At 43.0% G+C, this 14,620-nt stretch overlaps 1 protein-coding gene across 1 annotated transcript; it reads left to right on the forward strand.

The window, feature by feature from the left end:
- Positions 1-71: 71 nt before the first annotated feature.
- On the forward strand, positions 72-3,182 carry rbm15b (RNA binding motif protein 15B). Its single transcript, XM_014168306.3, has one exon. The coding sequence runs from the start codon at positions 336-338 to the stop codon at positions 2,889-2,891; it is 2,556 nt and encodes an 851-aa protein (XP_014023781.1). The 5' UTR covers positions 72-335; the 3' UTR covers positions 2,892-3,182.
- The last annotated feature ends 11,438 nt before the right edge of the window (positions 3,183-14,620 follow it).

Below are 14,620 nucleotides of genomic sequence, written 5' to 3' on the forward strand. Positions count from 1 at the left end.
TTAGGGGAATATGCCTTCTATGTCACGTCACTACCCCTCCCGCAACGTCGACTCAAACCCCTCCCATTGGCGGAACGCGCACATTCCTTTTGTCCAAGATGGCGGCGTTGATGTAGGTTCTCTAATGTTTTTAAATGTGTTTATCCTTTTAATTCACAATAAATACAAAGTCTCAACGTTGTGGACGTTCGTTACAAGTTAGTAAATCGTCCGTATCTGTGCAACGTCTGATAAAAAAATCGAGGCATTTGATTCCAGACCGGATTGTTTCTGCAGACACTGGCTTGCTAACTAGCTAACGTTACCTAGCTAAAAAGTTTGGGTATCGTTTGAAAATGAAACGACAGGCCGGGAGGGACTCCAGTCCTAGTCGGGCTTTAGCGAAACGAATACGGGAAAGAGAGCGGGAACGAGACGGGGCACGGAGAGAGGACATACTGCCCCCGCCTCTTGCCTTGCTGCTCGCTGAAAGCCGAAGGCAACATGCTCGGAGCAGGAGTAGGGAACGAGAAAAGACACGGCTCCGGGAGGAACGCGGGGCCGCTGGAGACCCACTTCACCACCGACAACAACACCACGACCTCGGTCTGATCGGCCGCCCCGTTCTCCGGACTACAGCCGCCCTGCCTAAAGGCAAAGCGGCGACCGAGCTACTGGGCCCCCGGGGGGGAGCGGGGGGGACTCTGGAATATAAATCGTTGCTCATTAGCAATCTAGGCTCGGTGCTTTCTGACGAACATGTTGAAGACGGACTGTTCCACGAGTTTAAAAAGTTCGGGGACGTTAGTGTGAAACTATCTCACACTCCAGAGCTGGGCCGTGTTGCCTACGTGAATTTCCGTCACCCGGAAGACGCTAAAGAGGCCAGGCATGCCAAGACCAGGTTAGTGCTGTATGATCGCCCCCTTAAAGTAGAGCCCATGTACGTCCGTCGTCGCAGCTGCACGCCGCCGGATGTGAGCTACATTCCCATTCATGGCGCCTCATATCCCCCTTATAGACAGAGGTCCCTCTCCCCAGGGGCAGGAGTTAGCAGTATCAGAGACATCCGACCACTGAGACACTACCCTGTAGAGGGGTTGGGACTGAGCAGAGAGAGGGAGAGGATTTTGGATTACTACGGGATGTTGGATGAGAGAGGGCGGCCATACGGGCTGCCAGTACCCGAGCACGAAGACATAAAGCCAGAGGACGACGCGCGGGCGTGTAGGAACCTGTTCATTGGCAACCTGGATCATAATGTCACCGAGGGCGAGCTGAGGAGAGGCTTCGATAAGTACGGCATCATTGAGGAAGTTGTGATTAAACGACCGGCGCGCGGTCAGGGGGGAGCCTACGCTTTCCTCAAGTTCCAGAATTTAGACATGGCTCACCGGGCCAAGATAGCCATGCAGGGCCGCGTGATCGGTGGGAACCCGGTGAAGATTGGCTATGGTAAAGCCAACCCCACCACGAGACTCTGGGTAGGTGGCCTCGGCCCTAGCAACTCCCTAGCAGCACTAGCCCGTGAGTTTGACCGCTTCGGCAGCATCCGAAACATAGACTATGTGAAAGGGGACAATTTTGCCTATATTCAGTATGAAAGCTTGGACGCCTCCCAGGCCGCCTGTGCCCAGATGAGAGGTTTCCCCCTGGGAGGCCCAGAGCGGAGGCTGAGGGTGGACTTTGCCAAGGCGGAGGAGCCCCTTCCTCGTAGCTACCCAGCGGGGTACCAGCCCCCTGTGCCCCTGCCTGCCCACCTGGACCTGTTGCCAGAGGGTTACGGCGGGAGGCACCGCGACTGCAGCCTGGAGAGAGAGCTTCGTGCCAGGGACCGTTCGCCCCCCTCCCACGCCCTGTTCACCCAGCGGGAGAGAGACAGGGCTCTGCTGGACAGGGACAGGGGAGACAGAGAGTTCACCAGCCCAACCAAGAGCCTGGAGCGTAGGGGGGGTGAAGCATTTGGGGGATCCCGTGGAGGGCGGGGGGACCGAGCAGCCCGGAGCCGCAGCCGAGAGCGCTGGCTGAAGGAGAGGGACGCAGCGCGGGCTGGGGGGGAGAGACGGAGACGCCGCAGTCTCTCCCTAGACAGGCCCTCTCAGGAGAAGGAGAGAGGCAGGTCCAAGGTGAGGGGAGGAGGACCAGCCTCTCCAGAGGACAGCCCAGACAGAGCCAGGGTCAGAGCCCCAGACTCCACCACCGAGCCCAGGGGACAGAGCCCTGACAGCAGCCGCCACTCCAACGAGGACCGGGGTGGAGGACTGAAGACCGGCGGGGACAGGGAAAAGGAACGAGACCGTGACCGCAACCACAGAAATGCGAGCGACAACAACCACACCTTGTCTGACATGCCTAATAAAGACCCTAAGACACTCAGCACGCTGTCGGAGTATGCCGCCACCCTCACCAAAGCCTGGCACGGTCACTTCGCCCTGAAGAACTCCTGCTTCCCCACTAACATGCACCTGCTAGAGGGAGGCTCCGGGTTCTTCCACTCTGTCATGAAGGACCACCAGGCCAAGGGGAAACTGACCCAGCTGAAGATCGCCCAGCGACTGAGGATGGACCAGACCAGGCTGGACGAGGTCACCAGGAGGATCAAGCAGGGTGGGTCCGAGGGCTACGCTGTTCTCCTGGCCCTCCAGGGCCCCATCGACCGCGAGGCCCCTCCACCTGAACCAGGCCTACAGATCAGACTCCTCCGTCACCTGGTTACCTACCTGAGGAACAAGGAGGCTGCAGGAGTGATCAGTCTACCTGTAGGCGGGGCTAAGGAGGGGGGAAAGGGGGGCATGCTCTATGCCTTCCCCCCCTGTGACTTCTCCCAGCAGTTCCTCCAGACCCCTCGCAGAACTTTGGACAATCTGGATGAAGAGCACCTGGTGGTTGTGATTGTCAATGACTCTGCCTAACTAAGACAGAAGACACCTCTCTGTCTATAGTGTTAGCTGTCATTGTTATTTATCCATGTCAACAACAGACTGAGCTTTGAGCAAGGAACTAGTAGTGATTGTCAATAGCTAATTAAGACACCACTCTCTGTCTCTGTGGTGGTAATGGCTGTCAGTTTCACTTCCGTGTAATGGGACTGAACTGTTGTAGACAGACACCTCGTCCTCTCACTGGGGGTGTTCCTATGTCCCTCTCTACGGCACCTATGCCCCTAACAGACAGTGTCACTACAAACAGAGACCGAGCTGCTGTCACTCCAAGCAAGGGATCTTTTGAGACATACTGACAGACTTTGTATTAAAATACTGGAGGAGGACAGGACAGACATTTTGTCTGCATTTCTTTAAGTGAAACACTACAACTGAGTGAGGGATTGTTTATTGTGGAACTAAACTGACGAAGCAGTATATCTAAAGGCTTCTTCTACAACGGTAGTATTTGTCATATGATATGATTTGTATGTTTTTTGTTTTTATTTCACCATTCCAGAAGTTCCACCTTCATTTGAGAATCGTGTGCTCTGATTGGCTGTTGCATGCAGGAAGTTGTTTTGATGTACAGATTTTACCCTCCAACCCAGTGGTCAAGTTCCACTGCTATTTACTGGCTATTGATTTTAAACCGTTGTTGTTTTCGAAATATTGTTTCAGCTACAGATATTATTTCTTAACACTTCTGTCTTGGTCCTAATGTGGTATTATAATGTTCATGGCTGGTTTATTTTCACTTTTTAAAAATGTACTGAATGAGCCTATAGCCTATTTGCAAATGATTTTGCATATGAGAGAAAAGGATCGTCGTTCCTCTCTTGTTGATGCAACACTCTGTTGTGGTTGTAAGGCAGAACGGGCTACCTCTACAATTTATTTAAATCATCTGATTTTTGTTCTTTTCATTTAAAAAAAATCACAAACATGCAATAGAAATGAAATCCACCCACTGATCTGTTGGAGCCAGTTAAATTTCTCCATGCAGTTTCTTTGAGCAATGTTGTAACACTGAAATACATGTTTTATTCATTTATTAGTTTAGGTGCATTGTGTGTTTTAAACATGTCTGTCTGTTTGAATCATACTGGGCCATTTTAATGTTTATTTGAAGAAAACATCACCTGAATGAATGGACTAACTCTTGAATAGTTAAAAGGAAAAGTGTTTGTCACTACAGAACATCAGACTGGTGTTAGTTAAAAGGAAAAGTGTTTGTCACTACAGAACATCAGACTGGTGTTAGTTAAAAGGAAAAGTGTTTGTCACTACAGAACATCAGACTGGTGTTAGTTAAAAGGAAAAGTGTTTGTCACTACAGAACATCAGACTGGTGTTAGTTAAAAGGAAAAGTGTTTGTCACTGCAGAACATCAGACTGGTGTTAGTTAAAAGGAAAAGTGTTTGTCACTACAGAACATCAGACTGGAGTTAGTTAAAAGGAAAAGTGTTTGTCACTACAAACATCAGACTGGTGTTAGTTAAAAGGAAAAGTGTTTGTCACTACAGAACATCAGACTGGAGTTAGTTAAAAGGAAAAGTGTTTGTCACTACAAACATCAGACTGGTGTTAGTTAAAAGGAAAAGTGTTTGTCACTACAAACATCAGACTGGTGTTAGTTAAAAGGAAAAGTGTTTGTCACTACAAACATCAGACTGGTGTTAGTTAAAAGGAAAAGTGTTTGTCACTACAGAACATCAGACTGGTGTTAGTTAAAAGGAAAAGTGTTTGTCACTACAGAACATCAGACTGGTGTTAGTTAAAAGGAAAAGTGTTTGTCACTACAGAACATCAGACTGGTGTTAGTTAAAAGGAAAAGTGTTTGTCACTACAGAACATCAGACTGGTGTTAGTTAAAAGGAAAAGTGTTTGTCACTACAGAACATCAGACTGGTGTTAGTTAAAAGGAAAAGTGTTTGTCACTACAGAACATCAGACTGGTGTTAGTTAAAAGGAAACGTGTTTGTCACTACAGAACATCAGACTGGTGTTAGTTAAAAGGAAAAGTGTTTGTCACTACAGAACATCAGACTGGTGTTAGTTAAAAGGAAAAGTGTTTGTCACTACAGAACATCAGACTGGTGTTAGTTAAAAGGAAAAGTGTTTGTCACTACAGAACATCAGACTGGTGTTAGTTAAAAGGAAAAGTGTTTGTCACTACAGAACATCAGACTGGTGTTAGTTAAAAGGAAAAGTGTTTGTCGCTACAGAACATCAGACTGGTGTTAGTTAAAAGGAAAAGTGTTTGTCACTACAGAACATCAGACTGGTGTTAGTTAAAAGGAAAAGTGTTTTTTTGCTTCCCAAACAGCACCCTAAGGCCTGCGTAGGGCCCTGGTCCACCGTAGTGCTGTACGTAGGGATTACGTCTCCATTTGGGACTCTGGCTTTGTCACTACATGAGATTGGTTTTAGACGCTACTACCGTATGCAAAGTTTCTTTAAACGCCCAACAGAGAATGAGATCTATGGTTTGTTTGTTATTCTGTTATGTGAACTATGCGATGCTGACCAATTTACATGACTTTGTCACATAGTAGGACACTACCCATTGTCAATGGGGTTTGTATACGTACTCAAACCAACCAGTCCGTTTGATTGTTTTCTCTGTTGTTTCAACATGTATGAAAAATGAAATTAAACGTTTTATTCTCTTTTTAAATCCTTTTGTTTTCTTTATTTGCACATGATAGGATAATTCATGGCTTATTGTTATACAGGCAGACAGTTAAACAATATATGGCATGTTGGTGCATTCTAATGAAGCAATAAGGCCAGAGGAGGTGTGGTATATCGCTAAGGGCTGATCTTAAGCACGATGCAACGCGGAGTGCTTGGATACCGCCCTTGGCCGTGGTATATTGGCCATATACCACAAACCCCCGAGGTGCCTTATTGCTATTATAAACGGGTTACCAATGTAATTAGAGCAGTAAAAATAAATGTTTTGTCATACCTGTGGTATACCACAGCTGTCAGCCAATCAGCATTCAGGGCTAGAACCACCTAGTTTATAATAACAGGTCTCTCAGATCACAACCCTTATTGTTAGGAAACTCACCAACAAACATGTTTTACCTTTATTTAACTAGGCAAGTCAGAGAGAACAAATTCTTATTTTCAATGACAGCCTAGGAACAGTGGCCTTGTTCAGGGGTAGAACGACAGATTTATCTTGTCAGCTCGAGGATTTGATCTTGCAACCTTTTGGTTACTAGTATAACGCTCTAATCACTAGGCTACCTGCCACCCCTTCGGTATTTAAATACCTGCAAACCCTCTGGGCTGGCTATCCCCAGAAATGTTATGGAGAAGTTAGAAACTGACCCGAAAGCACTTAATTGGGACAATACTCTGCAACTACATAAGACAAATCAGTGTTTTGATTAAATTATATCCGCTACTGTATAAGTTGTAGACAAGTTTCTCAAAAAACTAAGCACAAGTCAAAGAAAGAACACAGTTACCAAGGCTAGACATTTCTCTTTTACAACTCATGAAACATCGAAATGCGGCATTAAAAACGTTCTTAAAAGGTCTCAGGAGTACTGATTTAAGGGACTAAAAAGGACTGCGTGCTGCAACAGCAAAACGTTGTGACTGTTTTAACAGACCTCAAATGAAATAGTGCAGTAATATGGAAACAAATGAAAAACCTGATAAATCCACAAGCACAAGTAAAAACAAAAAGTGACTGTTGTAAAAGTGATGGGGGGGGGGGGGGGGGTGTTTGATCAAGGACAGATTGCAAATTAATTTAACAACTTTTTTTTGCCATGAAGTTTGCTCATCCTCCAAATCCCACCAGTGGCAATGATGTAAATAAATCTGACTTTATTGAACTCAGAGGTGTGTTAAACAGAGTGAGAGTCCTCAGAAATCTGAAAACCACCTACTCTAAAGATATATTCAATCTGAAAACCACCTACTCTAAAGAAATATTCAATCTGAAAACCACCTACTCTAAAGAAATATTTAATCTGAAAACCACCTACTCTAAAGAAATATTCAATCTGAAAACCACCTACTCTTAAGAAATATTCAATCTCGAAAACCACCTACTCTAAAGAAATATTCATTCTGAAAACCACCTACTCTAAAGAAATATTTAATCTGAAAACCACCTACTCTAAAGAAATATTCAATCTGAAAACCACCTACTCTAAAGAAATATTCAATCTCGAAAACCACCTACTCTAAAGAAATATTCATTCTGAAAACCACCTACTCTAAAGACATATTCATTCTGAAAACCACCTACTCCAAAGAAATATTCAATCTCGAAAACCACCTACTCTAAAGACATATTCAATCTGAAAACCATCTACTCTAAAGAAATATTAATTCTGAAAACCACCTACTCCAAAGAAATATTCAATCTCGAAAACCACCTACTCTAAAGACATATTCAATCTGAAAACCACCTACTCTAAAGATATATTCAATTTCAACACTGCATTCATTAAGAGGTATAGCGATAACCTGGTAAACAGTGGGCCTGGATAATCGCTCTAGTCACACCTATCTTCAAGTCAGTATTCTGAACTGACAAGTAACTACAGACTAGTCAGTATTCTGCCTGTCCTATCTAAAGTGTTGGAGAAAGTCCAAGCAGAACAGCTCATGTCATATCTGGATGAGCATCAGTATTGCACCGGGAACAATTTTGGATTCAGACCAAAATACTCCACTGAAACAGCAAACTGTTCTCCTGGAGAACATCAAGAAATCATTGGATGAGGGAAATGTGGTCGGAGCAGTCTTCCTTGACCTGATAAAAGGCCTTTGACACAGCTGGTTTGGTTCATATTCTTACACGCAATGGTGTTCTCTCACATGTCCTACTGTAAAACATTCTGGTCCCAGACCAGACATACGGTGCAGAGACCCTTAGAATCACTGTATAACCGTGCACTGAAAATCCTGGACCAAAAGCACTTACGGTACCATCGCTGTTACATCCTGAAAAAGTACAATGTCCTAAGCTTTGAACACTTCAATCACATTTGCTAATGTGAAGCTTGTCTTTAAATGTCACAATTGTCTATCCCCTGACCAAGCACATGCAAAAGCTGGAATGACCTGGAATGTCCACCAGGGGGTGGTGAGGAAACTGCAGGGTCCCTCTATATAACACTTCTATAGGCCAGTCTTCCTTCTACATAGGAGCACATGCATGGAACACTATCAGAAAAAAAGGAGGATACCTAGTCAGTTGTCCAACTGAATGTATTTAACTGAAATGTGTCTTCCGCATTTAACCCAACCCCTCTGAATCAGAGAGGTCCTGTGGGGGGCTACCTTAATCGACATCCACGTCTTCAGCGCCTGGGGAACAGTGGGTTAACTACCTTGCTCAGGAGCAGAACAACAGATTTTTACCTTGTCAACTCAGGGATTCAATCCAGCAACCTTCTAGTTACTGGCACAACGCTCTAACCACTAGGCTACACAAACTGCTGTAAAATGTCAATACATTCAAAAGAAACCTAAAAAACGGGTTGCTGCAGGGGCCAACATTGCAATCATGTATGAACTGCTCCCATTAAGACTGTTGGACATCCAAGTTGTAAGTATTAGGGGTATATAGTGTAAGTATGAGCAGGAAAACAGACTGCTTTGTCTTTTCCCATGTCTGTATCGACACTAGGGAGCAGTGTTATCAAGGAAGTGGACCATTGGGTGATGTTACACAGGATTAAAAATTAATTCCCAATGGGAGATGGGTGTCATTATAGAAAATTATAATCTGGGATTTCATTTCTGGTGAATTTTGAAAGGTTGGCTAAATTTAACACAATCCAACTATTGTCTTTATACAGAATTTAACTCAATCCATTAGAGAGACTTCACGTTTATTTAAAAAAGTTAGATACAATATTGCTTCATAATTGCTATATTAAAAAAAAAATGGTGTTCGTTTAGGGCGCTATTTAATCTGACCCGGGGCTGTACTCCCTATTAACCCACGACTGCGTGGCCATGCACGACTCCAACACCTTAATAAAATTTGCCGACAACGGTGGTAGGCCTGATCACCGGCGACGATGAGACAGCCTATAGGGAGGAGGTCAGAGAACTGGCAGTGTGGTGCCAGGACAACAACCTCTCCCTCAACGTCAGCAAGACAAAGGAGCTGATCGTGGACTACAGGAAAAGGAGGGCCGAGCACGCCCCCATTCACATCGATGGGGCTGTAGTGGAGCGGGTCGAGAGAACGTGTATATTACCCTACCTACATGTATATTACCCCTACCTACATGTATATTACCCCTACCTACATGTATATTACCCTACCTACATGTATATTACCCCTACCTACATGTATATTACCCTACCTACATGTATACTACCCCTACCTACATGTATATTACCTTACCTACATGTATATTACCCTACCTACATGTATATTATCCTACCTACATGTATATTACCCCTACCTACATGTATGTTACCCCTACCTACATGTATGTTACACCTACCTACATGTATATTACCCAACCTACATGTATATTACCCCTACCTACATGTATATTACCCTACCTACATGTATATTACCCCTACCTACATGTATATTACCCTACCTACATGTATATTACTCTACCTACATGTATATTACCCTACCTACATGTATGTTACACCTACCTACATGTATATTACCCAACCTACATGTATATTACCCCTACCTACATGTATATTACCCTACCTACATGTATATTACCCCTACCTACATGTATATTACCCTACCTACATGTATGTTACCCTACCTACATGTATATTACCCTACCTACATGTATATTACCCTACCTACATGTATATTATCCTACCTACATGTATATTACCCTACCTACATGTATGTTACCCCTACCTACATGTATATTACCCCTACCTACATGTATATTACCTTACCTACATGTATATTACCCCTACCTACATGTATATTACCCCTACCTACATGTATATTACCCTACCTACATGTATATTACCCTACCTACATGTATATTACCCTACCTACATGTATATTACCCCTACCTACATGTATATTACCCTACCTACATGTATATTACTCTACCTACATGTATACTACCCCTACCTACATGTATATTACCTTACCTACATGTATATTACCCCTACCTACATGTATATTACCCTACCTACATGTATACTACCCCTACCTACATGTATATTACCCTACCTACATGTATATTACCCCTACCTACATGTATATTACCCCTACCTACATGTATATTACCCCTACCTACATGTATATTACCCTACCTACATGTATATTACCCCTACCTACATGTATATTACCCCTACCTACATGTATATTACCCCTACCTACATGTATATTACCCTACCTACATGTGTATTACCCCTACCTACATGTATATTACCCTACCTACATGTATATTACCCCTACCTACATGTATATTACCCTACCTACATGTATATTACCCTACCTACATGTATATTACCCCTACCTACATGTATATTACCCCTACCTACATGTATATTACCTTACCTACATGTATATTAACCCTACCTACATGTATATTACCTCGACTAACCTGTACCTTTGCACATTGACTTGGTATCTGTGCTACTTGTATAGAGCCTCGTGATTGTTACTTTATTGTGTTAATTTTTTTCCTTTAGTTTATTTAGTAAATGTTTCTTACATACTTTTTAAAACTCTGTATTGTTGGTTAAGGGCTCGTAAAAACATTTCACGGTAAGCTCTACACCTGTTGTATTCGGCACGTGACAAATACATTTCGATTTGATTTGATTGTATTGTTGAAGTGTTACTGACAGTGTGTTATTGACAGTATAGAACCAGGTATAAACAAGGCTTAATGACAGTATAGAACCAGGTATAAACAAGGCTTAATGACAGTATAGAACTGGGTATAAACAAGGCTTAATGACAGGATAGAACCGGGTATAAACAAGGCATAATGACAGTATAGAACCAGGTATAAACAAGGCTTAATGACAGTATAGAACCGGGTATAAACAAGGCTTAATGACAGTATAGAACCAGGTATAAACAAGGCTTAATGACAGTATATAACCAGGTATAAACAAGGCTTAATGACAGTATAGAACCGGGTATAAACAAGGCTTAATGACAGTATAGAACCAGGTATAAACAAGGCTTAATGACAGTATAGAACCAGGTATAAACAAGGCTTAATGACAGTATAGAACCAGGTATAAACAAGGCTTTAGAGGGATCATCTAATGACAGTATAGAACCAGGTATAAACAAGGCTTAATGACAGTATAGAACCAGGTATAAACAGGGCAAATGTACAAATGTATAATCACTGGATTGGCATAGGCTTGAGGGAGTTTCCATATACCAATCATTTTCTTTCAAACCCATAAAGGGAGGTGTACACTTTGAGGGAACACACAGATGTTACCAGATTTTACTGTGACTCTGAACACACAGATATTACCTGACTTTACTGTGACTCCGTGGCCCTGAACACACAGATATTAGTAAACATTACTGTGACTCTGTGGCCCTGAACACACAGATATTACCTGACTTTACTGTGACTCTGTGGCCCTGAACACACAGATATTAGTAAACATTACTGTGACTCTGTGGCCCTGAACACACAAATATTACTAAACATTACTGTGACTCTGTGGCCCTGAACACACAAATATTACTAAACATTACTGTGACTCTGTGGCCCTGAACACACAGATATTACTAAACATTACTGTGACTCTGTGATTCTGTGGCCCTGAACACACATATATTACTAAACATTACTGTGACTCTGTGGCCCTGAACACACAGATATTACTAAACATTACTGTGACTCTGTGGCCCTGAACACACAGATATAACTAAACATTACTGTGACTATGTGGCCCTGAACACACAGATATTACTAAACATTACTGTGACTCTGTGGCCCTGAACACACAGATATTACTAAACATTATTGTGACTCTGTGACTCTGTGGCCCTGAACACACATATATTACTAAACATTACTGTGACTCTGTGGCCCTGAACACACAGATATTACTAAACATTACTGTGACTCTGTGGCCCTGAACACACAGATATTACTAAACATTACTCTGACTCTGTGACTCTGTGGCCCTGAACACACAGATATTAGTAAACATTACTGTGACTCTGTGGCCCCGAACACACAGATATTACTAAACATTACTGTGACTCTGTGGCCCTGAACACACAGATATTACTAAACATTACTGTGACTCTGTGGCCCTGAACACACAGATATTACTAAACATTACTGTGACTCTGTGACTCTGTGGCCCTGAACACACAGATATTACTAAACATTACTGTGACTTTGTGGCCCTGAACACACAGATATTAGTAAACATTACTGTGACTCTGTGGCCCTGAACACACAGATATTACTAAACATTACTTTGACTCTATGGCCCTGAACACACAGATATTACTAAACATTACTGTGACTCTGTGACTCTGTGGCCCTGAACACACAGATATTAGTAAACATTACTGTGACTCTGTGGCCCTGAACACACAGATATTAGTAAACATTACTGTGACTCTGTGGCCCTGAACACACAGATATTACCTGACTTTACTGTGACTCTGTGGCCCTGAACACACAGATATTAGTAAACATTACTGTGACTCTGTGGCCCTGAACACACATATATTACTAAACATTACTGTGACTCTGTGGCCCTGAACACACAGATATTACTAAACATTACTTTGACTCTGTGGCCCTGAACACACAGATATTACTAAACATTACTGTGACTATGTGGCCCTGAACACACAGATATTACTAAACATTACTGTGACTCTGTGGCCCTGAACACACAGATATTACTAAACATTACTGTGACTCTGTGACTCTGTGACCCTGAACACACATATATTACTAAACATTACTGTGACTCTGCGGCCCTGAACACACAGATATTACTAAACATTACTGTGACTCTGTGGCCCTGAACACACAGATATTACTAAACATTACTGTGACTCTGTGACTCTGTGGCCCTGAACACATATATTAGTAAACATTACTGTGACTCTGTGGCCCTGAACACACAGATATTACTAAACATTACTGTGACTCTGTGGCCCTGAACACACAGATATTACTAAACATTACTGTGACTCTGTGGCCCTGAACACACAGATATTACTAAACATTACTGTGACTCTGTGGCCCTGAACACACAGATATTACTAAACATTTGTCACGTCCTGGCCAGTATAAGGGTTAATTGGTATTGTAGTTTGGTCAGGACGTGGCAGAGGGTATTTGTTTTATGTGGTTCAGGGTGGTGTTTTGGGAAAAGGGCGTTTGATTTAGTATTTCCGGGTTTTTGGGTTATGATCTATGTTTAGGTAATTCTATGTCTAGTCTAGGTAGTCTGTGTTTCTATGTTTGATTAATTGGGGTTGGGACTCTCAATTGAAGGCAGGTGTTTTCTCTTTGCCTTTGATTGAGAGTCCCATATATTAGGGTGTGTTTGTGTTTGGGATTTGTGGGAGATTGCTTTTGCACTGCGTTAGGATAGCCTGCAAAACTGTTGCACTTTCATTTTTTATTATTTTTTGTATAGTGTTCACGTGAGCAATTAATTAAATTCAAAAATGAACACGACATCCGCTGCGTATTGGTCTACCTTTTCAGGCGACGATTTCGCAATATCGTCATAAGACGAAGACAGTCGTGACAACATTACTGTGACTCTGGATCTGTGGCCCTGAACACACAGATATTACTAAACATTACTGTGACTCTGTGGCCCTGAACACACAGATATTACTAAACATTACTTTGACTGTGGCCCTGAACACACAGATATAACTAAACATTACTGTGACTCTGTGGCCCTGAACACACAGATATTACTAAACATTACTGTGACTCTGTGGCCCTGAACACACAGATATTACTAAACATTACTGTGACTCTGTGGCCCTGAACACACAGATATTACTAAACATTACTGTGACTCTGTGGCCCTGAACACACAGATATTACTAAACATTACTGTGACTCTGTGGCCCTGAACATATACAGATTTGTTGATATGTGTACAAATGTTTGTGTAGACAAACTGATAAAAAATGACAACCATTTTGCCAGGTCCTTTATGTTTGTGCACTAGTAGGCCTATGTCCCTCACTCATACGGTATGGAGACAAAATCAACACATCCCTCACTCATACGGTATGGAGACAAACTCAACACATCCCTCACTCATACGGTATGGAGACAAACTCAACACGTCCCTCACTCATACGGTATGGAGACAAACTCAACACGTCCCTCACTCCTACGGTATGGAGACAAACTCAACACGTCCCTCACTCATACGGTATGGAGACAAACTCAACACGTCCCTCACTCCTACGGTATGGAGACAAACTCAACACGTCCCTCACTCATACGGTATGGAGACAAACTCAACACGTCCCTCACTCATACGGTATGGAGACAAACTCAACACGTCCCTCACTCATACGGTATGGAGACAAACTCAACACGTCCCTCACTCATACGGTATGGAGACAAACTCAACACATCCCTCACTCATACGGTATGGAGACAAACTCAACACGTCCCTCACTCATACGGTATGGAGACAAACTCAACACGTCCCTCACTCATACGGTATGGAGACAAACTCAACACGTCCCT

The sequence above is a fragment of the Salmo salar genome, chromosome 22 (assembly GCF_965601325.2).
Source record: "Salmo salar chromosome 22, fSalSal1, whole genome shotgun sequence".
NCBI lineage: Eukaryota > Metazoa > Chordata > Actinopteri > Salmoniformes > Salmonidae > Salmo > Salmo salar.

Coding starts and splice junctions, on each gene's coding strand:
- rbm15b (XM_014168306.3), top strand. CDS start 336: ATGAAACGACAGGCCGGGAGGGACTCCAGTCCTAGTCGGGCTTTAGCG.